The sequence below is a fragment of the Engystomops pustulosus genome, chromosome 7 (genome assembly GCF_040894005.1).
Source record: "Engystomops pustulosus chromosome 7, aEngPut4.maternal, whole genome shotgun sequence".
In the NCBI taxonomy this organism is placed as follows: domain Eukaryota; kingdom Metazoa; phylum Chordata; class Amphibia; order Anura; family Leptodactylidae; genus Engystomops; species Engystomops pustulosus.
In genome coordinates, this window is record NC_092417.1 from 41,747,149 (window position 1) to 41,775,110 (window position 27,962).

General features: G+C 47.2%; 1 protein-coding gene across 1 annotated transcript in view; it reads right to left on the reverse strand.

The window, feature by feature from the left end:
* Nucleotides 1-27,962, reverse strand: part of LOC140069655 (deubiquitinase DESI2-like) — a 90,332-nt gene that overhangs the window by 24,369 nt on the left and 38,001 nt on the right. The window contains exon 2 of the mRNA XM_072115589.1: nucleotides 11,701-11,773. Within this exon, the coding sequence (XP_071971690.1) occupies nucleotides 11,701-11,773 (73 nt within the window). The remainder of the gene's footprint in view (nucleotides 1-11,700; nucleotides 11,774-27,962) is intronic.

Sequence of the window (27,962 nt, forward strand, 5' to 3'; positions counted from 1 at the left end):
ACCTATCTTGTACATAACCCGGGGACATTTAAAAGAGCCATTATCTCTGTGTCAGTAAAGTGTCAACAAATCTGACTAAATAAGTCAAAATCAAAGTCATATTTGACTAAATAAGTACAATTTTTGAAGATAAAAAGTGTTTTAGTTGCTTTGTTTTCCATAAATAATTTTATGAAATATCAGAGGAATCACTGGAAATTGAAAAGGCAATGAAAAGCTGAACCAAATGCTTTACACGCTGCTACTGTTACTAGGGTTAGTAAATTCCCTTTAAATATAATAGAGGCACGGTACTCTGCAATGGCACCTGCATTTTGACAAAAATCACTGAAAGGTAAGGTTGATGTAATTCCAGAGGTACGATGAATAGCGGATATATGAGAAACAAAGTGACAGAAGAAGTCAAGGTCAGGTCTGGAAGACATTGGGGCACATTTACTTACCTGTCCTGACGTGTTCCCCGAAAGTGTATTGTCCAACCGGAATGCACTGTGCCGCGATTCACTAAGATCGTGCTCCCGATATCCTGCATGTGTTGCTTCCCTGATCAGGTCCGCCGGAGTTCACCATCTTCTTCCCGGTGCATGTAAGTGCTTGATCTTGCGACAAAATTTGAAAGTTAAATCCAGCGCTTAGTCCGAATCTGTTGGATCATCCAATGGCACGCTCCCAATTTCTGTTGCATGAAAGCCAGCGCAACTGCGCCACAATCCAATCGCGAGCGACACAATCCCCAGTTAAATATCTGTCACAGCAGCGCAAATCCCAAAAACGTAGGAAAATCTGACGAAAGTGCGATCCGCGGACCCTTAATCAATAAGCCCCATTTGCTGAGACTTCACCACGAGGTAAAAGACTGAAACCAAGAACGATTGGGAATCCTTGAAAGATGCAGGTCCAATGTCAAAAAAACTATTGGAGTTGTAATCCCATTGATGATTGTCATACTATGGCAATGCAACAATGTTTACTGAATGCCATTGCACTGTATCCAAATATTAATTTATATTAACCACTTCAGTAAGTCATAAAGAAATAAGATGGGAATGTGCCTTTAAGCAGTGCAACTAGAAGGGGGGATGGGGCCTTTAGGGTCCTGGACCACCTGCTATGGTCTATATAATCTTTCCACTTCATGAGATACAAGCTGATTACCGATACAGATGGTCCCCTACTTAAGGACACCCAACTTACAGACGGCTCATAGTTAAAGACGGACCCCTTTGCCCACTGTGATCTCTGGTGAAGCTCTGTGGATGCTTTTCTTTAGTCCCAGACTGCAATGATCAGCTGTAAGGTGTCTGTAATGAAGCTTAATTGATAATCCTTGGTCCAATTACAGTAAAAAATTTGGAAACTCCAATTGTCACTGGGGCAAAAAAATTTTTTTGTCTGGACCTTCAATTATAAAATATACAGTTTCGACTTACATAAAAATTCAATTTAAGTACAAACCAATGGAACCTATCCTGTACGTAACCCGGGGACTGCCTGTATATGGTTGACTTTGGGTGGATCCCTTTAAGGAATAAGCTTTTGTGTTGATTAAAAGATCACATAAAATATAAACAGGAGCTTTTTCTTCAATGTTATCGTTCAGATTTCATGTCACATTCATGTCGGGGACCCTGTCTGACCTTTACCAGTCCCGTGTACCATAAAAAGGACACAAACAAATCGCCCTGAATTCAGGGGCACGGCAGAGAACACAAGCACAATTTATGTCAGCACCATTGAATAAATGACTCGGGAGAGGTGTAATTATTTTACAATGTCACTGACTTGACATTTGGAAAACAGCAGAGAAGGTGAATATAGATTCGCGGGGGCGGCTGGGCAGCAGGCGGAGGGGACATTGGGTAACGTGTAGCTCTGAGATTCATTTATTTCTCACTTTTATAGAATTATGTATAAGATGAAGACTAGAGATGAGCGAACACTAAAATGCTCGGGTACTCGTTATTCGAGACGAACTTTTCCCGATGCTCGAGTGCTCGTCTCGAATAACGAACCCCATTGAAGTCAATGGGAGACTCGAGCATTTTTCAAGGGGACCAAGGCTCTGCACAGGGAAGCTTGGCCAAACACCTGGGAACCTCAGAAAAGGATGGAAACACCACGGAAATGGACAGGAAACAGCAGGGGCAGCATGCATGGATGCCTCTGAGGCTGCCTAATCGCACCATTATGCCAAAATTATGGGCAACAGCATGGCCATGACAGAGTGACAGAATGAAGCTAGATAGCATCTAAAACATCCAATAATTGACCCTGACACTATAGGGGACGGCATGCAGAGGCAGCGGCAGCAGGCTAGAGAGTGTCATGGCGACATACCCTAAATGGACTCAGGCTTCAAACCAATGGGTGGCAGAGAGGAACCAAAGGAGGTGAGCAAGAAGCGCTCAAATAATATCGGTACATGATAAAAGTTTGCCAGTATATTTTGTGGATTACACAGCAGGGTGGCGACAAAGTTAACATGGAAGCCATGAAAACAACCCAAAATTCTGCCTGACACAGCTCGTTTGATAAGGGGACCATGTATGGAGGCAGTGAACTAGTAGTAGATTAAAGGTGCTGCAGTTAAAACTATGTTAGTTGGATCTTGGCATGGAGCTAGCGCTCCGCTGCCAGGCGAGCTTTCGCCAATCCAAGCCCCTGTCTATAGGCTACTCCCCAAACAGCACTTCTAAGAACCTTTTGTATAAGATCAAGTGTAGTAGCGTTCTTATAAGTTTAGGATATGGCGGGTGAGGGGAATGTAAACAGATGCGCAAGAAGCGCTGAAATAATATCCCTAAATGGTAAAAGTTTGCAAGTATATTTTGTGGATTACACAGCAGGGTGGCGACAAAGTTAACAACTTTGATGTGGAATGCCCTGTAATAGCTCTTGGGCGGTGTGCCTTTTATCGCCTAGGCTCAGCAGTTTCAGCACCGCCTGCTGTCGCTTAGCGACGGCACTGCTGCTGTGCCTAGAGCTACCGACTGATGGCGCCATGCCCACGGATGGTAATTCGGAGGAGGAGGAGGTGGAGGAGGGGTGGGAGGAGGTATAGTAGGCCTTTGAGACCTGGACCGAGGTAGGCCCCGCAATTCTCTGCGTCGGCAGTATATGACCAGCCCCAGGGTCAGACTCGGTCCCAGCCTGCACCAAGTTAAGTGTAGTAGCGTTCTTATAAGTTTGGGATATGGCGGGTGAGGGGAATGTAAACAGATGCGCAAGAAGCGCATGATGCGCATGGAGCTGGCGTTCCGCTGCCAGGCGAGCTTTCGCCAATCCAAGCCCCTGTCTCTAGGCTACTCCCCAAACAGCACTTCTAAGAACCTTTTGTATAAGATCAAGTGTAGTAGCGTTCTTATAAGTTTAGGATATGCCGGGTGAGGGGAATGTAAACAGATGCGCAAGAAGCGCTGAAATAATATCCCTAAATGGTAAAAGTTTGCCAGTATATTTTGTGGATAACACAGCAGGGTGGCGACAAAGTTAACAACTTTGATGTGGAATCCATGAAAACAACCCAAATTTCTGCCTGACACACCTCGTTTGATAAAGGGACGATGTATGGAGGCAGCTATATGGACGACTTTTGGAGGTAGCAATGGAGACAACGTGTGGAGGCTGCTATGGAGACAATTTAATTTGGATAGTGCCTGTATGTGGCAGTCCCAAACATTTTTCAAACCAGAGGAGCAGGTAGGTGGCCCTCCAGTAAAATGGGATAGATTGAGTGCCTGTATGTGGCAGTCCCAAAAATGTTTCAAACCAGAGGAGCAGGTAGGTGGCCCTCCAGTAAAATGGAATAGATTGAGTGCCTGTATGTGGCAGTCCCAAAAATTCTTCAAACCAGAGGAGCAGGTAGGTGGCCCTCCAGTAAAATGGAATAGATTGAGTGCCTGTATGTGGCAGTCCCAAAAATTGTTCAAACCAGAGGAGCAGGTAGGTGGCCCTGCAGTAAAATGGAATAGATTGAGTGCCTGTATGTGGCAGTCCCAAAAATTGTTCAAACCAGAGGAGCAGGTAGGTGGCCCTGCAGTAAAATGGAATAGATTGAGTGCCTGTATGTGGCAGTCCCAAAAATTCTTCAAACCAGAGGAGCAGGTAGGTGGCCCTCCAGTAAAATGGAATAGATTGAGTGCCTGTATGTGGCAGTCCCAAAAATTGTTCAAACCAGAGGAGCAGGTAGGTGGCCCTGCAGTAAAATGGAATAGATTGAGTGCCTGTATGTGGCAGTCCCAAAAATGTTTCAAACCAGAGGAGCAGGTAGGTGGCCCTCCAGTAAAATGGAATAGATTGAGTGCCTGTATGTGGCAGTCCCAAAAATTGTTCAAACCAGAGGAGCAGGTAGGTGGCCCTGCAGTAAAATGGAATAGATTGAGTGCCTGTATGTGGCAGTCCCAAAAATGTTTCAAACCAGAGGAGCAGGTAGGTGGCCCTCCAGTAAAATGGAATAGATTGACTGCCTGTATGTGGCAGTCCCAAAAATTTTTTAAAACAGAGGACCGGGTAGGTGGCCCTCCAGAAAAATGGAATAGATTGAGTGCCTGTATGTGGCACTCACAAAAATTGTTTCAAACAGAGGACCGGGTAGGTGGCCCTCCAGAAAAATTAAATGCATGAAGTACTATAGCAAGAGCCAGTGGGCCCTGTCAAAAAATAGCCATTTTCCTCTGCTTTACTGTACAAAGAGGAGGAGAAGGAGGAAAATGAGGAGGAGGAGGAGGAGGAGTGGATCAATTATTCAGGTTGAGCTTCCTTCACCTGGTGGAGATTGGAAATTCTGAGAAATCCAGCCTTTATTCATTTTAATAAGCGTCAGCCTGTCAGCGCTGTCAGTCGACAGGCGTGTACGCTTATCGGTGATGATGCCACCAGCTGCACTGAAAACCCGCTCGGACAAGACGCTAGCGGCAGGGCAGGCAAGAACCTCCAAGGCGTACAGCGCCAGTTCGTGCCACATGTCCAGCTTTGAAACCCAGTAGTTGTAGGGAGCTGTGTGATCATTTAGGACGATGGTATGGTCAGCTACGTACTCCCTCACCATCTTTCTGTAAAGATCAGCCCTACTCTGCCGAGACTGGGGACAGGTGACAGTGTCTTGCTGGGGTGACATAAAGCTGGCAAAAGCCTTGTAAAGCGTACCCTTGCCAGTGCTGGACAAGCTGCCTGCTCGCCTACTCTCCCTCGCTACTTGTCCCGCAGAACTACGCACTCTGCCGCTAGCGCTGTCAGAAGGGAAATACTGTTTCAGCTTGTGCACCAGGGCCTGCTGGTATTCATGCATTCTCACACTCCTTTCCTCTGCAGGGATGAGAGTGGAAAGATTTTGCTTGTACCGTGGGTCCAGGAGAGTGAACACCCAGTAATCGGTGCTGGAATAAATTCTTTGAACGCGAGGGTCACGGGATAGGCAGCCTAGCATGAAATCTGCCATATGCGCCAGAGTACCAACGCGTAAGAATTCACTCCCCTCACTGGCCTGACTGTCCATTTCCTCCTCCTCCAACTCCTCCAACTCCTCTTCTTCTGCCCATACACGCTGAACAGTGAAGGACTCAACAATGGTCCCCTCTTGTGTCTCGCCAACATTCTCCTCCTCTTCCTCCTCATCCTCCTCCACCTCCACCTCCTCCGATATGCGCTGAGAAACAGACCTCAGGGTGCTTTGGCTATCAACAAGGGAATATTCTTCCCCCGTCTCTTGTGACGAGCGCAAAGCTTCCGACTTCATGCTGACCAGAGAGTTTTTCAACAGGCCAAGCAGCGGGATGGTGAGGCTGATGATGGCGGCATCGCCACTGACCATCTGTGTTGACTCCTCAAAGTTACTCAGCACCTGACAGATATCAGACATCCACGTCCACTCCTCATTGTAGACTTGAGGAAGCTGACTGACCTGACTACCAGTTCTGGTGGAAGTTGACATCTGGCAGTCTACAATCGCTCTGCGCTGCTGGTAAACTCTGGATAACATGGTCAGTGTTGAATTCCACCTCGTGGGCACGTCGCACAACAGTCGGTGAGCGGGCAGTTGGAGGCGGCGCTGCGCTGCCCTGAGAGTGGCAGCATCTGGGCTGGACTTCCTGAAATGCGCACAGATGCGGCGCACCTTCGTGAGCAAATCAGACAGATTGGGGTATGTCTTGAGGAAACGCTGCACTATCAGATTTAACACATGGGCCAGGCATGGCACATGTGTCAGTCTGCCGAGTTGCAGAGCCGCCACCAGGTTACGGCCGTTGTCACACACAACCATTCCCGGCTTGAGGTTCAGCGGTGCCAGCCACAGATCAGTCTGCGCCGTGATGCCCTGTAATAGCTCTTGGGCGGTGTGCCTTTTGTCGCCTAGGCTCAGCAGTTTGAGCACCGCCTGCTGTCGCTTAGCGACGGCACTGCTGCTGTGCCTAGAGCTACCGACTGATGGCGCTGTGCCCACGGATGGTAGTTCGGAGGAGGAGGTGGAGGAGGGGTGGGAGGAGGAGGAGGCATAGTAGGCCTGAAACACCTGGACCGAGGTAGGCCCCGCAATCCTCGGCGTCGGCAGTATATGAGCAGCCCCAGGGTCAGACTCGGTCCCAGCCTCCACCAAGTTAACCCAATGTGCCGTCAGCGATATATAGTGGCCCTGCCCGGCAGCACGCGTCCACGTGTCCGTGGTCAGGTGGACCTTGTCAGAAACGGCGTTGGTCAGGGCACGGATGATGTTGTCTGACACGTGCTGGTGCAGGGCTGGGACGGCACATCGGGAAAAGTAGTGGCGGCTGGGGACCGAATACCGAGGGGCGGCCGCCGCCATGAGGTTGCGAAAGGCCTCGGTCTCTACTAGCCTATAGGGCAGCATCTCCAGGCTAAGCAATCTGGAGATGTGCACATTAAGGGCTTGGGCGTGCGGGTGGGTTGCACTATATTTGCGTTTCCGCTCCAGCGTCTGGGGTATGGAGAGCTGAACGCTGGTGGATGCTGTGGAGGATCGTGGAGGCGACGATGGGGTTTTTGTGCCAGGGTCCTGGGCAGGGGGCTGACTAGCAGCTGACACAGGGGAAGGAGCAGTGGTGTGCACGGCCGGAGGTGAACAGGCTTGTTGCCACTGAGTGGGGTGCTTAGCATTCATATGCCTGCGCATACTGGTGGTAGTTAAGCTAGTAGTGGTGGAACCCCTGCTGAGCCTGGTTTGGCAAATGTTGCACACCACAGTCCGTCGGTCATCCGGTGTTTCCTTAAAGAACCTCCACACTTCTGAAGATCTAGCCCTCGCCGCAAGAGCCCTCACCACGGGAGCTTCACTAGTTGACAGTGGCGCTGATGCACCAGCTCTGGCCCTGCCTCTCCGTCTGGCCCCACCACTGCCTCTTCCAACCTGTTCAGGTCGAGGACTCTCCTCCGTCTCAGAAGCACTGTGTTCACCCGGCCTCTCAACCCAGCTTGGGTCTGTCACCTCATCATCCTCCGATCCCTCAGTCTGCTCCCCCCTCGGACTTCCTGCCCTGACAACAACTTCCCCACTGTCTGACAACCGTGTCTCCTCATCGTCGGACACCTCTTTACACACTTCCACTACGTCAAGAAGGTCATCATCACCCACAGACTGTGACTGGTGGAAAACCTGGGCATCGGAAAATTGCTCAGCAGCAACCGGACAAGTGGTTTGTGACTGTGGGAAGGGTCCAGAAAACAGTTCCTCAGAGTATGCCGGTTCAAATGGCAAATTTTCCTGGGAGGGGGCAGACTGGGGGGGAGGAGGCTGAGGTGCAGGAGCTGGAGGAGTGGGGATTTCGGTGACATGGGTGGACTGCGTGGAAGACTGACTGGTGGTGGACAAATTGCTCGAAGCATTGTCAGCAATCCACGACATCACCTGTTCGCACTGTTCTGGCCTCAACAGTGCTCTACCACGAGTCCCAGTAACTTCAGACATGAACCTAGGGAGTGTAGCTCTGCGGCGTTCCCCTGCTCCCTCATCAGCAGGTGGTGTCTCACCCCGCCCAGGACCACGGCCTCTGACCCCTGCAGTAGTTGGACGCCCACGTCCCCGCCCTCGTCCTCTACCCCTAGCCCTCGGGTTAAACATTTTTAAAATGAGAGTTATAACTTTTTTTTTTTTTTTACTTCTTTTTGTTTTTTTTTTGTGTTTTTTTGTGTTTTTTTTTTTTTTTTTGTGTTTTTTGTTTTTTTTTGAGTTTTTAAAACCAAACAATCCTATCCTATTGCTATGGCTATTTTCTAGCCAAGTATCAAAGGAAGCACACTACTATGCCAGATGAGATGACACTGAGTTAGTGCCTAATAGAAATCCAACCCCTACTGAATTTTGCCACTTCGGCCTTTGCTATGGATATGTGCGCCACTAAGCGCAGAACACAGCGGTCGCAAGTCTCACTACAAATTGCTCAGAATTGGCAAGTACATGCACTGCAGAAACTACAGCCACCAGCAGATCAACCAGAAATCAAATATATAGAACGCTACTGTAGGCTTCAAGAAGCTGTTTGTATTCTCCTATGGCTATTTTCTAGCCAAGTATCAAAGGAAGCACACTACTATGCCAGATGAGATGACACTGAGTTATTGCCTAATAGAAATCCAACCCCTACTGAATTTTGCCACTTCGGCCTTTGCTATGGATATGTGCGCCACTAAGCGCAGAACACAGCGGTCGCAAGTCTCACTACAAATTGCTCAGAATTGGCAAGTACATGCACTGCAGAAACTACAGCCACCAGCAGATCAACCAGAAATCAAATATATAGAACGCTACTGTAGGCTTCAAGAAGCTGTTTGTATTCTCCTATGGCTATTTTCTAGCCAAGTATCAAAGGAAGCACACTACTATGCCAGATGAGATGACACTGAGTTATTGCCTAATAGAAATCCAACCCCTACTGAATTTTGCCACTTCGGCCTTTGCTATGGATATGTGCGCCACTAAGCGCAGAACACAGCGGTCGCAAGTCTCACTACAAATTGCTCAGAATTGGCAAGTACATGCACTGCAGAAACTACAGCCACCAGCAGATCAACCAGAAATCAAATATATAGAACGCTACTGTAGGCTTCAAGAAGCTGTTTGTATTCTCCTATGGCTATTTTCTAGCCAAGTATCAAAGGAAGCACACTACTATGCCAGATGAGATGACACTGAGTTATTGCCTAATAGAAATCCAACCCCTACTGAATTTTCCCACTTCGGTCTTTGCTATGGATATGTGTGCCACTAAGAGCTAAACACAACGGTAGCAAGTCCCCCTGCTAATTCCTCACAAAATGGTAAAAGATGCAAATTAAAATAAAAAAAGTAGAACGTTATTGTAGCCCTAAGAAGGGCTGTTGGGTTCTTTGAGAATCACTCCTGCCTAACAGTAAGCTAATAGAACACCCTAACGCTTTCCCTGACCAGCAGCAGCTCTCTCCCTAGCGGCATCCAGAGACAGAATGATCCGAGCAGCGCGGCCAGTGGCTAGTCTATCCCAGGGTCACCTGATCTGGCCAGCCAACCACTGCTATCGACGTGTAAGGGTACCACGTCATGCTGGGTGGAGTGCAGAGTCTCCTGGCTTGTGATTGGCTCTGTTTCTGGCCGCCAAAAAGCAAAACGGCGGGAGCTGCCATTTTCTCGAGCGGGCAAAGTATTCGTCCGAGTAACGAGCAGTTTCGAGTACCCTAATGCTCGACCGAGCATCAAGCTCGGACGAGCATGTTCGCTCATCTCTAATGAAGACACATTTACTGCTGTTTAACCAAATTTTGCCGTACATTGCATGACTTTATGTGACCCATATTCCCTTTTCATTTCTGTCTCTTGTGTTTATTAAATCAAAAATCAAAGAATTTACAAAACACAAGACAATATTATCGTACATTATCCATCCTCCGGTAACATTTTGTTCTTAAGTGCAGGAAGGAGTGACCATTATCATTTATCCCCAGACATTGATAATAGCCAAATCTGGTGACTATAAAAAGGGCTATATTGTTACGGTGGGTCGTCATGCTTTTCTTGCCTCATTAGGTCTCTCCTAAAACAACTACTGACTTATTGTGGAACATTTCCTCTAAGTCACAGACACGCCCCTATTTACTGCCCTTAACTGAAACAATGGGGGATAGTGTCTGTGACTTTCAGGCAGATTTCCTTAAGAAGGCAGCCTTATTATAAGAGAGACTTGACAAGGCAAGTGAAGCACCTACCATAGCAAAATATTCAACTTTTCAATCTGCAACATCCCCCACGGGGGCCTAACCTTTCTTCGGTGGCTGTAGACAGCAAGGAACCCAGAATACCAGAGTGGCTGGCTAGTGCGGCCTTGGTCATGCTGTGGTCACAATGCTTGGTATTGGGACCAGAGGATGGGTTTACAGCCTGGCAGGTCTCCAGGAGGTGGTGTGTGCAAGAAAAGTAGAGGGAGAGGCTGATGAAAGGTCAACTCCCTGGGACAACCTGTGAGGTGTGTATAACATGTGATATAAGGTGTGATAGTGAAGCAGCCTGATCCAGCTCCGAAGCCGGAGCTGCACAGACGCGGGCCTGATGTTCTGCGCATGCGCAGACAGCAGGTTTGTCGGACGAGGGCGCTCAGCTCCAGCTACTCCATGCCCCAGTAGCCTCTTTAGAAAATGTACATATTCTGATAATAAAAGTTATCAAAAAAGTGCGGGGACGTGAGGATTAGCCCTTAAAAGGGCTATCCTCACGTCCTATAGATCTACCTACCACCCGATCTACCTTTATAGGTAGATTCGTGGTGGAGGGTTTCCTTTAAAAATGTGTGTTTGAAGCTATATCTAATAACAGACTCTTCAAGCTACTAAAAACCAGTGTTGGTTCTGTTCCTTAGCCAATATCATGTTGAAAGAAGTTAGGAATGGATTAATGGGCTTGTCCCATATCTAACTGTCTACATCACCTCTCCAGGCTTCGCACACCTACTTTCCCACTTACTTCTTAGCTGTAGTGTATGCGTACACAGATGAAATCGAATTGCTGTGATTGTAGCAGGAAACTGTATTTGATTTATCACATTTACTGGAATGAAAACTTGGCTGGTTACATTTAACAACATGTTCATTCCACCCTAATTTTGCCCCTTCCTGACAGCATGATATACTAGTGTATAAGTGGGAGATGATCCCACTTTATACACTGTGGGTGCCTGCTGTATTATCCAGCAGGCATCTGCTTCTAACAAGTACGACTGGGGCTGGCTGCTAACCCATTTTTTTAGGGGACCTGAGAAAAAAAGTTTCAAAAATAATTTTAATTTTAATTCGAATCACCAACCTTTCTGTAGAGTGCACATAAAATGAAATAAATAAACATGTTAGGTGTCCCTGCATCCAAAAATCTACTGAAATATAAAGACTATTATCCCACATAATGACAGCTATAACAAAAGAAAAACCTCATCAGTCGTCAGTCTTACCTCTGTACACAAAGTATAAAAAGGTTATGGTCGTCAGAGATGGGCTGAAGGGTATAAAAAATGTTTTAAAAATGTAAAAAGTGAAAAAAACGGTCAGGGAGTGAAAGAGTTAAAGGCACGAGTATCTTAGTACAGTACAGAGGCAAAATTGGGACTTGTCAGAGAAGGAAATGAAACATTGATTTTTTTAATACTTCAAGTGAAAAGTAAAAAGAGAAGGAACAAATATACAGAAATGACAATAAAAGGGCAATAATTAATAATACGATCTTCATCTTACCTCTACCATAGATTTCTATCCCTGAATGAAATACTCCAATGCCCAGCGTTGAGGTGTATTCATTAATCCAGTACTGCAATAGAAATAGAACACATTTATTGATCTGACTATTAAGTCTTTCAATTAGCCTCATTGTGAGATAACCATGTGTCCACGCAATAACAGCCCTTAAAATAATAAAAGCATATATTGCTTATTAAAATACATGCAAATAGAAATATTATGTTGTTCATTAAGTGGTAAATTGGGAATATTGCACAAGACTAACTGTTCATTGTCCAATGTTCATTCGAACGTTAGCAAGAATTTTGTAGCAGTACAATACATCTCACCCCAGGTCATTTGTGTCCATTTTTAGCTTGCGCGGAAGACACTTTTCCTCCATATCAACCTTCGTTTCCCTGTATGCCCCTCCAAAATCATAGTTCTACAAAGGATTTACTTACTGCCCTTTCTAAGGCCCATGGGGGACATTTATCATAATTTTTTTAACTGTTTTTGCCGTCTTTTTGCACAATTTTTTGGCACAGTCATCAAATTTGTCTCTAATTAGCAACTTTTTTAGGTGTAAACTAAAGTCCGGCACTTAGTGGTTTTGAGTGTCTGCCCCTTAACTGACATAGTGAAAAGGTGTTCTGCAGATGTTTGTACGGCATATATCACTATTTTGCGCCAAAAAAGTTGCAAAAATACGCCTACTCTGAGCAGGTGCACTCGATAAAAACCTCCCTTTTCATTACTGGTAACAAAGGTCTTCGCTTCCCAAATGAAAAATTAACTCTATGCAACATAAAAAAAATACTTCAGAGCAGTTTTAAAATGTAAAAATTTCTCAAGTAACGACTTCATCATTTTCTATGGGATCATATTTTTGAGTGAAATTATTGTCAATCTTAATGTGCAGATCTGAAATGTTATCAGACTCCATTTCTCATACATTATAATAAAAAAGACTCATTTGAGCAAGAAATGTTTTTTTTTTTACATATCTGTAACTTTTAGTCTCTGCACTTAAAACACAATGTAGTCCGGACATTGTACAAGCTATTACTTTATTGTGCAAAAGCGACGCTAGGTAATCTGACTTTTAGACAGCTTGATAAATCTGCCCCACTATGATTAATGTCCCCCCAAGAGTGCAGAAGAATAAGTACATCCCTACAATAATAAACTGCAGTTATAAAATTACCCCGACCCATGGCATCTGTCATATGTGCCTGCTGTGTGCCGAAGTGTATTCATGAGAGATGCAGTTTTATGCCTCCCTTGCCTCCCTTACACTCTGCAGTACGAAGTATTGTATTTGACCTGCTCTTAGATAGGACTGATGCTGTGTGATGAGACTCCATCAGCTTAGGGCTCATTCACTTAAATGTAATGGGGACATATATCTGGCTACACCATAATCATAGTATCAGTAGAATGTCTATGGCGATGGTAGATCCGCCTCTCCTCTAGGCGTAAGCAGGGGTGTAACTACAGCGGTAGCAGCCATAGCGGCTGCTATGGGGCCCACAGTATCAGGGGGCCCCGGCATCCGACCTGAGACACTGAAGAATGGTTAATGTGCACCATTATATACAAATTAGGCTGCACATTGTACATCACAATATTTATATAACAGTGAAATCTTTTACAGTGCGCCAATGACTCAGGAACTCAGATAAGAAATTTCAGGGGAGGGCGACGACAGGACTAGGAATCTCTCATCTCTAGATTCCTGCCATCTACTCCCTCATGGGGTCTGCAGTTACCGGGACAGATGTGTGCCCTCCACCCTCTGGGATAAGAAGACTGCCTGGCAAAGGGGAAAGGGGGGCCCAATTCAGAAGTCTGCTATGGGGTCCAGCCTCTCCTAGTTATGCACCTGGGCATAAAGGATGTCTCCTGTCTATGGTGATGGTAGAAACGCCTCTCCTCTAGGCCTAGAGGATGTCCCTTGTCTATGGCGATGGTAGAACCACCTTCCCTCTAGGTGTAGAGGATGCCCCCTGTTTATTGTGATGGTAGAACCGCCTCTTCTCTAGATGTAGAGGATGCCCCCTGTATATGGTAATGGTAGATCCATCTCTCCTCTAGGTGTAGAGGATGCCCCCTGTCTATGGTGATGGTAGAACCATCTCTCCTCTAGATGTAGAGGATCCCTTGTCTATGGGGATGGTGGAACCACCTCTCCTCTAGGTGTAGAGGATGCCCCCTGTATATGGTGATGGTAGAACCATCGCTCTTCTAGGTGTAGAGGATCCCCTGTCTATGGTGATGGTGGAACCACCTCTCCTCTAGGTGTAGAGGATGCCCCTGTCTATTATTATGGTAGAACCACCTCTCCTCTAGGTGTAGAGGATGCCCCCTGTCTATGGTGATGGTAGAACCGCCTCTCCTCTAGGTGTAGAGGATGCCCATTGTATATGGTGATGGTAGAACCATCTCTCACCTAGGTGTAGAGGATGCCCCTGTCTATGGCGATGGATGAACCTCCTCTCCTCTAGGTGTAGTGGATGCCCCTTGTCTATGGTAATGGTAGAACTGCCTCTCCTCTAGGTGTAGTGGATGCCCCCTGTCTATGGAGATGGTAGAACCGCCTCTCCTCTAGGTGTAGAGGATGTCCCCTGTCTATGGCAATGGTAGAACCATCTCTCCTCTAGGTGTAGAGGATGCCCCTGTCTATGGCGAAGGATGAACCTCCTCTCCTCTAGGTGTAGAGGATGTCCCTGTCTATGGTGATGGCAGAACCGCCTCTCCTTTAGGTGTAGAGGATGCCCATGTGTATGGTGATGGTAGAACCGCCTCTCCTTTAGGTGTAGAGGATGCCCATGTCTATGGTAATGGTAGAACCACCTCTCCTCTAGGTGTAGTGGATGCCCCCTGTCTGTGGAGATGGTAGAACCGCCTCTCCTCTATGTGTAGTGGATGCCCCCTGTCTATGGAGATGGTAGAACCGCCTCTCCTCTAGGTGCAGAGGATGCCCCCTGTCTATGGTGATGGTAGAACCGCCTCTCCTTTAGGTGTAGAGGATGCCCATGTCTATGGTAATGGTAGAACCACCTCTCCTCTAGGTGAAGTGGATGCCCCCTGTCTATGGAGATGGTAGAACCGCCTTTCCTCTAGGTGTAGTGGATGCCCCCTGTCTATGGAGATGGTAGAACCGCCTCTCCTCTAGGCGTAGAGAATACCCCTGTCTATGGCAATGGTAGAACCATCTCTCCCCTAGGTGTAGAGGATGCCTCTGTCTATGGCGATGGATGAACCTCCTCTCCTCTAGGTGTAGAGGATGCCCCTGTCTATGGTGATGGTAGAACCGCCTCTCCTTTAGGTGTAGAGGATGCCCATGTCTATGGTAAAGGTAGAACCACCTCTCCTCTAGGTGTAGTGGAAGCCCCCTGTCTATGGAGATGGTAGAACTGCCTCTCCTCTAGGTGTAGTGAATTCCCCCTGTCTATGGAGATGGTAGAACCGCCTCTCCTCTACGTGTAGAGGATGCCCCCTGTCTATGGTGATGGTAGAACCGCCTCTCCTTTGGGTGTAGAGGATGCTCCTGTCTATGGCGATGGATGAACCTCCTCTCCTCTAGGTGTAGAGGATGCCCCCTGTCTATGGCAATGGTAGAACCATCTCTCCCCTAGGTGTAGAGGATGCCCCTATCTATGGTGATGGATGAACCTCCTCTCCTCTAGGTGTAGTGGATGCCCCTTGTCTATGGAGATGGTAGAACCGCCTCTCCTCTAGGTGTAGAGGATGCCCCCTGTCTATGGTGCTGGTAAAATCGCCTCTCCTTTGGGTGTAGAGGATGCCCCTGTCTATGGCGATGGATGAACCTCCACTGCTTTAGGTGTAGAGGATGCCCCCTGTCTATGGCAATGGTAGAACCTCCTCTCCTCTAGGCCTAGACGATGTCCCCTTGTCCTCGCCACAGCCCAAGGTATTAAAAGTTCATTAGAAACATCCCTGTACCGCACCTTTAGATAATTTTATATTGTTATTAGATTGTCCTTAAGAAGGCTTTTTTCTAAACGTTATGACCCATATTTTGAAGGATTTCATTAGATGAAATGGACAGGATGGATTAACGTGCATAAAAGGCCATGTGAGTAAAATGTTCTATTATCCACATACTGCACAATTGCTTATTCTTTAAATATCATCCACCTAACAATCTTTTCAGCTACTAATGAAATTACAGTGAACTAAGGTGTTCTCCACTGGGAACCATCTTCCTGAATAATCCAGGAATAGGGAAAAAAGCAATTTACAAAGGCCAACTACCAGGGAGTTGTGTAATTTTCACTTCCAGTTCGTCATGGTATTTTTCACACAGAAATCAATTACAGGAGGATTACAAAATTGACAGTGTTCTGTTTATATTCTACATTAAAGTTATATCCATAGCTTTTGCTTTACTATGGAAGTCAAAAGAAGGACTATCCTAACCCATACATAGATCCAATACAATGGGCCACATTTATCAAAAGTAGTGCAGTTTGTACTATGTGCAGTTTGTGTGTGGAGTGTGCAGAGGGCGCCAGATTAATCAAAATTGGCGCACGGTCTTCATGAATGTGGCACCCCCGACACTGTTCGGGAGGTGTGCACCAATTTTTTTTTTTGGTGAAATTTTAACATAGACTGTGCGACACAATTCTGTGTAGTCGCTATAATAAATCTGGTGCACGGTCCGAATCTCCACAGGAACGCCACTTTAATGTGCAGAATTTTTGTGGCACGTCGGGCATAGTGCAGCCGCGACAATATTGGGGCAGACACTTTATAAATACATGTGCAAAAAGTTTGCACGTTCTTTGTACGTGTATTTACCAAGTATTTGTGTCCGTTTTGTGTTGCAGCTGCACTGTGCTCACCACAATACAAAATTCTACACCTAAAGGGGCGTTCGGATGCAGCGTTGTACCGTGCTCCACATTTACTACTGTGACTGTAAAAAATTACGTTGCATGCTGTAGCAGATTCTGCTTCTTTTAATAAATTTCTCCCACTGACTTACAAAATCTCATTAATAAATAGACCTTATCCATATAGCCTTGACAAATACTACAAGACATACATGTCCCTGTCTACCTGCTTGTCCCTTGGCACTGCCTCCCTGATTCCGGGTCCTCGCCTCCTTCAGGTGACACTATGTGCTTTCACTCTGCATAGACTCATATCTATGCAGACTAGTGCCGGTCTTTGATAGGGCGCTGCTATGTGCGGGCGGTCTGCATAGATATAAGTCTGCGTATGCGCATAGCGGTGCAAGAAGGTGGGGAGGACATGGAATCTCCTTTCTTGTGATCCACAGGGGTTACACTGCTGGGACCCTACTGATCACCAAGTCCATATTCTGTGGATAGGGGATAAGATGTTGTGAATGGAATAACCCTGTCTATTACCTATCTTAGAGATAGGTCATCAATATCTGATCAATTAGGAGCTGACACCCTAGCCCTCACACACTTATCCTGTCAGGCTATTCCCTACATTGGACGGACGCAGGAGTAGATGTTTCTGTCCACTGTGTAGGTACAACATGCTTGGCTCCCGTGCACTTTATTGAGAGTTGATCCTGCAATACCTAGGAACGGCCACCATGCAGTAGACAAAGACACCAGGACATTTACTAAGAACAGTGCAGTCTCTTCTACTGCACTGTCCTTAGTGAATCTGTAGTGTGCAGGGGACGCCAGATTCAGGATTTCTGGTGCACATTTTTTATGAATCTGGCACTCCTTGCACTGCCCAACAGAGTGCATTAATTTTTTTGGTGCACCTTTAACATGAGTCGTGCTACACAATTCTGTCGGACTTTGCATTGTTAAATGGTCTTACCGGAACTCCCCCTTCAGTGCAGAAATTTGTGTTGCATGAAAAATAGTGCAGCTGCGCCACAAATAAGTCATGTTCGTAGAAAACTGGCGCACGGAGGTTAGTAAATGTGCCCCACCATCTCCATCAATTGGATGGCTACCGAACACCCCTTGAAATTCCATCATCTCTCCTCTGAATCCTCTGAGTTCTAAATCCCATTTGATAATTTACTCAGTAATAGAATGAAGTAACAAGCAGTGTAAAATAATACATAAGCATAATAAGCATAACATAACTAGTACTGTTTGTAGAACAATAAGACCAGATAAGACATCACTATGGTACGCCCGGCCTTACGGTCTGGTGCCCAGTGATATGCTCACATTCACAGCACCTGCTTTGCATTTCTCCACTATTACTAAATGACTTTCCATCATCTATCTCTGTGCGATGATATTTCTTTTAGCCTGGGTGACTTTCTAATTTTACTGCTGGTATCTGAAGCGTAGCCGCTGTGCCAGGTCATATCCAAGATCGAGCACACATCCATATATTAGTAGTAAAAAATTCAACCAACTATATATTTTCACTATTAGTGATAGATGAGTATAGACTGATGATAGATCAGGTAGTAATAGACATTTACTCGATTCATACCTGAGCTATCTGTTAAAGGGACCCTCAGAAAAAACTGGAAAGAAGGCAATACCATGTCTACCAGGGTCAGCTCCAGGTATTAGTAGGCCCCTGGGAAACAGTCTCAGTGGACCCCTTTGCAGTGAACTCACACGGCAGAATTAAAAATTCAGAAACTACAACAGTCTCCTGTTTCCTAAAATATTCCTTAGTTTATCATACCAAACAGCCCCCTGATGGTTATTTAATATACAACCCAGTATATTTTCCAGTATAAAGCCCCCTCACCCATTATGTATTCATTAGATACAGCCCCTCACCTTTATGAATTTCTTATGTACAGCCTTATGTGGGCCCGGGACTTGCCCAGGTGCTGGTGCCAGACCTGATGCCAACCCGTTATCAACTATTACCAATTTTCATCTTGGGGAACCATTTGACTTTAGTTTTGAAGGCATTAAAACTTTTGACAAGCTGACCCTTTCTAGTAGTCTAACAAACAATGGCATATGTATGGAAAAGAATTCTCTACTCAGAGTTTATAACCCAAATGAACAATACGATGACCAATAAAGAGCTCACAGGTTATGTTTTAAAGATTATGAGAGCATATAAAAAGCAATGGTTGTAGATCTACTTTGATCTCTAAATTGTTTCGACTTTGTTAATCTTGCCTTTTTTAACTTTTAACCGCTGTGCAGGGATCTAGACTTTTCTGTGACAACAATGGGGCTCATTTACTAAGGGCCCAAATCGCTCATTTTCGTCGGGTTTCCCGAAAATTACCAGTTTGCACCGAATTGCCCTGGGTTTTTGGCGTACGCGATTGGATTTTGGCGCATCGGCGCCGGGTTGCATGCAACGGAAATCACAGGGCATGGCCGTTGGAAAACCCGATGGATTCTGAAAAACCACAGTTTTTTTTTTTTTTAAATGTGTCACTTTACACGCACCAGGAATAGGATGGTGAACTCTGACAGACCTCGGCGCAGCAGCAACACCTGGTGGACATCGGGCGCACAACCTTAGTGGATCGCCGGAAGACCCGAATACACGTCGGAGAACAAGCCGCTGGTCCGTGACAGGACCGGGTAAGTAAATGTGCCCCAATGAGTAGTCCTAGTGTAGCTGGCCATAGGGTCTAAAGAAGCCAGTATAAAGCACCATGGGAAAAGTCAAAGAAGGGCTAGGAGTAAGCCGAGGTCTGGGCTGGCAGAGTTCAGTTCATGTTTCAGGCAAAGGTGATTTCAAATGCTCAACAGAGAAGGAATGATAATTATGAAAACTGTCGTAACACAAGCTGGGGACAGAAATTGAGTTCAATCATCAGAAAGTCAGTGACGGGATGGGACTGATCTGTAAATTGAATGATATCCAAATTATAGTTGTTGGAACATATAGCAATCAACTACAGAGTTGAGATGAATCTGGGAAAATGCCATAATTTTTTGTGGACACTACATTTATACATTTATACACATAAGACACAATCAAACCTCCGTTCCTTACCTCTTTTAAAAAAAGGAAAGAATGGAGGTTTAACATATCAATTAAAAGTTCCATTGACATCAATGTAAATTTTATGTCATCTTTTGAGTTAGTTAGGGAGGTTTTTTATGATAAGTTAGGCAGGTATTTGTTATGAAAGCTTTTTTGCACCATTATTTTTTACATCCAAAAAACAGATGCATAACAATTACCGTATATACTCGTGTATAAGCCGAGTTTTTCAGCACAAAAAATGTGCTGAAAAACGTCCCCTCGGCTTATAAACGAGTCTATAAAAAAAATTACCCAGTTAAAAAAAATAAACTTAAATACTCACCCTCCGACGTCAGCGCGACTCCCCGATGTCGGCGCAGCTTACCGATGTCAGCGCGTCCTGTCTTCTTTCTTCTCCGCGGCTCCTCTTCTCTCTTCTTTCTTCCGGCATGGACGCGGCCGTGCATACTATGACGTCAGCAGCGGCCGCGTCATAGTATGCGCATGCTAGAAGAAAACATGGCCACGTGCATGCTGTGTGCTGTATACTACAAGGGGCTGCTGTATACTACTAGGGGCTTGCTGTATACTATTAGGGGCTGCTGTACACTACTGGGGGCAGGCTGTATACTACTAGGGGCTGCTGTATACTACTAGGGGCTGCTGTATACTACTAGGGCTGCTGTATACTACTAGGGGCTTGCTGTATACTACTAGGGGCTTGCTGTATACTACTAGGGGCTGCTGTATAGTACTAGGGGCTTGCTCTATACTACTAGGGGGCTGCTGTATACTACTAGGGGGCTGCTGTATACTACTAGGGGCTGCTGTATACTACTAGGGGCTTGCTGTATACTACTAGGGGCTTGCTGTATACTACTAGGGGCTGCTAAATACTACATGAGGGCTGGCAGGCTGTATACTACTGGGGGCTGGCAGGCTGTATACTATTGGGGGGGGGCTTGACCAATGCATTTACCACCCTCGGCTTATACTCGAGTCAGTAGTTTTTCCCAGTTTTTGTTGGTAAAATTATGGGTCTCGGCTTATACTCGGGTCGGCTTATACTCGAGTATATACGGTACTTGCCTAACTGACTATAACAGATGACAAAGGAATTTTTAAACTAATACTTTAAACCTCCAGTCTTTCCTTTTTTAACAGAGTTAAGGGACAAAGGGTTGAACAGTAGTGTGAACGTAGCTTTGATTCTTAACTACCGTGTATAAGCCGAGTTTGTCAGCACAAAAAAATGTGCTGAAAAACCTCACCTCGGCTTATACATGAGTCAATTTAAAAAAAAGCTGAATACTCACTCTCCGGTGTCCCCGATGTTCATTGCGGCTCCCGATCCCCATCGCGGCTCCCGGCGGCTCCCACTGGCTCCTCTTCTCTCTTCTCATCAGCGGCGGCGACAGCGCCACATCATAGTGTGCGATGGCCAGCAGATCACATGGACGTGACTCTGCTGGCTAGAGAAGAGAGAAGAAGCCGCCGGGAGCCGCGACGGGGCAGGCTGTATGCTACGTGGGGCAGGCTGTATGCTACGTGGGGCAGGCTGTCTGCTACGTGGGGCCGGCTGTATACTACGTGGGGAAGGCTGTATACTACGTGGGGAAGGCTGTATACTACGTGGGGCTGGCTGGCTGTATACTACACCCTCGGCTTATACTTGAGTCAATAGGTTTTCCCAGTTTTCTGTGGTAAAATTAGGTGTCTCGGCTTAAACTCAGGTCGGCTTATACTTGAGTATATACAGTATTTGCTTAGACCGTAATATTTTTTATCTCTGGTCTCCAAGTCCACAGTTGGATAATGCTGGCTGAGCAGGTATTGATTATTTCATTAGGTTTCATCAGGGCTTGACTATGGACCCACTACCCTTTACATAAAGAAGCAGCAGCTACAAGTGGCCACGAGACAGAGGAACTTGGTTGTTGGCAATGACCACCAGGTGATGTAACAGGCTGTGTTAGTCACTAGAGATGAGCGAACATGCTCGTCCGAGCTTGATGCTCGGTCGAGCATTAGCGTACTCGAAACTGCTCGTTGCTCGGACGAATACTTCGCCCGCTCGAGAAAATGGCAGCTCCCGCCGTTTTGCTTTTTGGCGGCCAGAAACAGAGCCAATCACAAGCCAGGAGACTCTGCACTCCACCCAGCATGACGTGGTACCCTTACACGTCGATAGCAGTGGTTGGCTGGCCAGATAAGGTGACCCTGGGATAGACTAGCCGCTGCCCGCGCTGCTCGGTTCATTCTGTGTCTGGATGCCACTAGGGAGAGAGCTGCTGCTGGTCAGGGAAAGCGTTAGGGTGTTCTATTAGCTTACTGTTAGGCAGGAGTGATTCTCCAAGAACCCAACAGCCCTTTTTAGGGCTACAATAACGTTATACTTTTTTTTTTTTATTTGCAGCTAGTACCATATTGTGAGGAATTTGCAGGGGGACTTGCTACCGTTGTGTTTAGCTCTTAGTGACACACATATCCACCTCAAACACCAAAGTGGGAAAATTTATTAGGGGTTTGATTTCAATTAGGCACAGTCTGCCATTTACTTTTTATTTTACGTTTATTTTTTTAATAACTCAGTGTCATCTCATCTTGCATAGTAGTGTGCTTTCATACTTGGCTAGAAAATAGCCATAGGAGAATCCAAACGGCTTACTTACGCCTACAGTAGCGTTATATATATTTGATTTCTGGTTGATCTGCTGGTGGCTGTACTTGCTGCAGTGCATCTACTAGCAAATTGTGAGCAATTTGTAGTGAGACTTGCGACCGCTGTGTTTTGCGCTTAGTGACGCACATATCCATTGCAAAGACCGAAGTGGGAAAATTTATTAGGGGTTGGATTTCAATTAGGCACAGTCTGCCATTTCCTTTTTTATTTTACGTTTATTTTGTTTAATAACTCAGCGTCATCTCATCTGGCATAGTAGTGTGCTTTCATACTTGGCTAGAAAATAGCCATAGGAGAATCCAAACGGCTTACTTACGCCTACAGTAGCGTTATATATATTTGATTTCTGGTTGATCTGCTGGTGGCTGTACTTGCTGCAGTGCATCTACTAGCAAATTGTGAGCAATTTGTAGTGAGACTTGCGACCGCTGTGTTTTGCGCTTAGTGACGCACATATCCATTGCAAAGACCGAAGTGGGAAAATTTATTAGGGGTTGGATTTCAATTAGGCACAGTCTGCTATTTCCTTTTTTATTTTACGTTTATTTTTTTAATAACTCAGCGTCATCTCATCTGGCATAGTAGTGTGCTTTCATACTTGGCTAGAAAATAGCCATAGCAATAGGATAGCATCGTTTGGTTTTAAAAACTAAAAAACACAAAAAAAAAACAAAAAAACACAAAAAAAAGTTAAAAAAAAATTAAAGTTATAACTCTCATTTTAAAAATGTTTAACCCGAGGGCTAGGGGTAGAGGACGAGGGCGGGGACGTGGGCGTCCAACTACTGCAGGGGTCAGAGGCCGTGGTCCTGGGCGGGGTGAGACACCACCTGCTTATGAGGGAGCAGGGGAACGCCGCAGAGCTACACTCCCTAGGTTCATGTCTGAAGTTACTGGGACTCGTGGTAGAGCACTGTTGAGGCCAGAACAGTGCGAACAGGTGATGTCGTGGCTTGCCGACAATGCTTCGAGCAATTTGTCCACCAGTCAGTCTTCCACGCAGTCCACCCATGTCACCGAAATCGGCACTCCTCCAGCTCCTGCACCTCAGCCTCCTCCCCCCCAGTCTGCCCCCTCCAAGGAAAATTTGGCATTTGAACCGGCATACTCTGAGGAACTGTTTTCTGGACCCTTCCCACAGTCACAAACCACTTGTCCGGTTGCTGCTGAGCAATTTTCCGATGCCCAGGTTTTCCACCAGTCGCAGTCTGTGGGTGATGATGACCTTCTTGACGTAGTGGAAAAGTGTCTAAAGAGGTGTCCGACGATGAGGAGACACGGTTGTCAGACAGTGGGGAAGTTGTTGTCAGGGCAGGAAGTCCGAGGGGGGAGCAGACTGAGGGATCGGAGGATGATGAGGTGACAGACCCAAGCTGGGTTGATAGGCCGGGTGAACACAGTGCTTCTGAGACAGAGGAGAGTCCTCGACCAGAACAGGTTGGAAGAGGCAGTGGCGGGGCCAGACGGAGAGGCAGGGCCAGAGCTGGTGCATCAGCGCCAAATGTGTCAACTAGTGAAGCTCCCGTGGCGAGGGCTCCTGCGGCGAGGGCTAGATTTTCAGAAGTCTGGAGGTTCTTTAAGGAAACACCGGATGACCGACGGACTGTGGTGTGCAACATTTGCCAAACCAGGATCAGCAGGGGTTCCACCACTACTAGCTTAACTACCACCAGTATGCGCAGGCATATGAATGCTAAACACCCCACTCAGTGGCAACAAGCCCGTTCACCTCCGGCCGTGCACACCACTGCTCCTTCCCCTGTGTCAGCTGATAGTCAGCCCCCTGCCCAGGACCCTGCCACAAAAACCCCATCGTCGCCTCCACGATCCTCCACAGCATCCACCAGCGTTCAGCTCTCCATACCCCAGACGCTGGAGCGGAAACGTAAATATAGTGCAACCCACCCGCACGCCCAAGCCCTTAATGTCCACATCTCCAGATTGCTTAGCCTGGAGATGCTGCCCTATAGGCTAGTAGAGACCGAGGCCTTTCGCAACCTCATGGCGGCGGCCGCCCCTCGGTATTCGGTCCCCAGCCGCCACTACTTTTCCCGATGTGCCGTCCCAGCCCTGCACCAGCACGTGTCAGACAACATCATCCGTGCCCTGACCAACGCCGTTTCTGACAAGGTCCACCTGACCACGGACACGTGGACGAGTGCTGCCGGGCAGGGCCACTATATATCGCTGACGGCACATTGGGTTAACTTGGTGGAGGCTGGGACCGAGTCTGACCCTGCGGCTGGTCATATACTGCCGACGCCGAGGATTGCGGGGCCTACCTTGGTCCAGGTGTTTCAGGCCTACTATGCCTCCTCCTCCTCCCACCCCTCCTCCACCTCCTCCTCCTCCGAATTACCATCCGTGGGCATGGCGCCATCAGTCGGTAGCTCTAGGCACAGCAGCAGTGCCGTCGCTAAGCGACAGCAGGCAGTGCTCAAACTGCTGAGCCTAGGCGATAAAAGGCACACCGCCCAAGAGCTATTACAGGGCATCACGGCGCAGACTGATCTGTGGCTGGCACCGCTGAACCTGAAGCCAGGCATGGTTGTGTGTGACAACGGCCGTAACCTGGTGGCGGCTCTGCAACTCGGCAGACTGACACATGTGCCATGCCTGGCCCATGTGTTAAATCTGATAGTTCAGCGTTTCCTCAAGACATACCCCAATCTGTCTGATTTGCTCACGAAGGTGCGCCGCATCTGTGCGCATTTCAGGAAGTCCAGCACAGATGCTGCCACTCTCAGGGCAGCGCAGCGCCGCCTCCAACTGCCCGCTGACCGACTGTTGTGCGACGTGCCCACGAGGTGGAATTCAACACTGACCATGTTATCCAGAGTTTACCAGCAGCGCCGAGCGATTGTAGACTGCCAGATGTCAACTTCCACCAGAACTGGTAGTCAGGTCAGTCAGCTTCCTCAAGTCTACAATGAGGAGTGGACGTGGATGTCTGATATCTGTCAGGTGCTGAGTAACTTTGAGGAGTCAACACAGATGGTCAGTGGCGATGCCGCCATCATCAGCCTCACCATCCCGCTGCTTGGCCTGTTGAAAAACTCTCTGATCAGCATGAAGTCGGAAGCTTTGCGCTCGTCACAAGAGACGGGGGAAGAAGATTCCCTTGTTGATAGCCAAAGCACCCTTAGGTCTGTTTCTCAGCGCATATCGGAGGAGGTGGAGGTGGAGGAGGATGAGGAGGAGGAGGAGGAGAATGTTGGCGAGACACAAGAGGGGACCATTGTTGAGTCCTTCACTGTTCAGCGTGTATGGGCAGAAGAAGAGGAGTTGGAGGAGTTGGAGGAGGAGGAAATGGACAGTCAGGCCAGTGAGGGGAGTGAATTCTTACGCGTTGGTACTCTGGCGCATATGGCAGATTTCATGCTAGGCTGCCTATCCCGTGACCCTCGCGTTCAAAGAATTTATTCCAGCACCGATTACTGGGTGTTCACTCTCCTGGACCCACGGTACAAGCAAAATCTTTCCACTCTCATCCCTGGAGAGGAAAGGAGTGTGAGAATGCATGAATAGCAGCAGGCCCTGGTTCACAAGCTGAAACAGTATTTCCCTTCTGACAGCGCTAGCGGCAGTGTGCGTAGTTCTGCGGGACAAGTAGCGAGGGAGAGTAGGCGAGCAGGCAGCTTGTCCAGCACTGGCAAGGGTACGCTTTACAAGGCTTTTGCCAGCTTTATGTCACCCCAGCAAGACACTGTCACCTGTCCCCAGTCTCGGCAGAGTAGGGCTGATCTTTACAGAAAGATGGTGAGGGAGTACGTAGCTGACCATACCATCGTCCTAAATGATCACACAGCTCCCTACAACTACTGGGTTTCAAAGCTGGACATGTGGCACGAACTGGCGCTGTACGCCTTGGAGGTTCTTGCCTGCCCTGCCGCTAGCGTGTTGTCCGAGCGGGTTTTCAGTGCAGCTGGTGGCATCATCACCGATAAGCGTACACGCCTGTCGACTGACAGCGCTGACAGGCTGACGCTTATTAAGATGAATAAAGCCTGGATTTCTCATAATTTCCAATCTCCACCAGGTGAAGGAAGCTCAACCTGAATAATTTATCCACTCCTCCTCCTCCTCATTTTCCTCCTTCTCCTCCTCTTTGTACAGTAAAGCAGAGGAAACTGGCTATTTTTTGACAGGGCCCACTGGCTCTAGCTATAGTACTTTATGCATTTAATTTTTCTGGAGGGCCACCTACCCGGTCCTCTGTTTTAAACAATTTTTGGGAGTGCCACATACAGGCACTCAATCTATTCAATTTTTCTGGAGGGCCACCTACCCGGTCCTCTGTTTTAAACAATTTTTGGGAGTGCCACATACAGGCACTCAATCTATTCAATTTTTCTGGAGGGCCACCTACCTGCTCCTCTGGTTTGAAAACTTTTTTGGACTGCCACATACAGGCACTATCCAAATTAAATTGTCTCCATAGCAGCCTCCACACGTTGTCTCCATTGCTACCTCCAAAAGTCGTCCATATAGCTGCCTCCATACATCGTCCCCTTATCAAACGAGGTGTGTCAGGCAGAAATTTGGGTTGTTTTCATGGATTCCACATCAAAGTTGTTAACTTTGTCGCCACCCTGCTGTGTTATCCACAAAATATACTGGCAAACTTTTATCATTTACCAATATTATATCAGCGCTTCTTGCGCATCTGTTTACATTCCCCTCACCCGGCATATCCTAAACTTATAAGAACACTACTACACTTGATCTTATACAAAAGGTTCTTAGAAGTGCTGTTTGGGGAGTAGCCTAGAGACAGGGGCTTGGATTGGCGAAAGCTCGCCTGGCAGCAGAGCGCCAGCTCCATGCGCATCATGCGCTTCTTGCGCATCTGTTTACATTCCCCTCTCCCGCCATATCCCAAACTTATAAGAACGCTACTACACTTAACTTGGTGCAGGCTGGGACCGAGTCTGACCCTGGGGCTGGTCATATACTGCCGACGCAGAGAATTGCGGGGCCTACCTCGGTCCAGGTCTCAAAGGTCTAGTATACCTCCTCCTCCTCCCACCCCTCCTCCACCTCCTCCTCCTCCGAATTACCATCCGTGGCCATGGCGCCATCAGTCGGTAGCTCTAGGCACAGCAGCAGTGCCGTCGCTAAGCGACAGCAGGCGGTGCTCAAACTGCTGAGCCTAGGCGATAAAAGGCACACCGCCCAAGAGCTATTACAGGGCATTCCACATCAAACTTGTTAACTTTGTCGCCACCCTGCTGTGTAATCCACAAAATATACTTGCAAACTTTTATCATTTACCGATATTATTTCAGCGCTTCTTGCGCATCTGTTTACATTCCCCTCACCCGCCATATCCTAAACTTATAAGAACGCTACTACACTTGATCTTATACAAAAGATTCTTAGAAGTGCTGTTTGGGGAGTAGCCTAGAGACAGGGGCTTGGATTGGCGAAAGCTCACCTGGCAGCGGAGCGCCAGCTCCATGCGCATCATGCGCTTCTTGCGCATCTGTTTACATTCCCCTCACCCGCCATATCCCAAACTTATAAGAACGCTACTACACTTGATCTTATACAAAAGGTTCTTAGAAGTGCTGTTTGGGGAGTAGCCTAGAGACAGGGGCTTGGATTGGCGAAAGCTCGCCTGGCAGCGGAGCGCCAGCTCCATGCCAAGATCCAACTA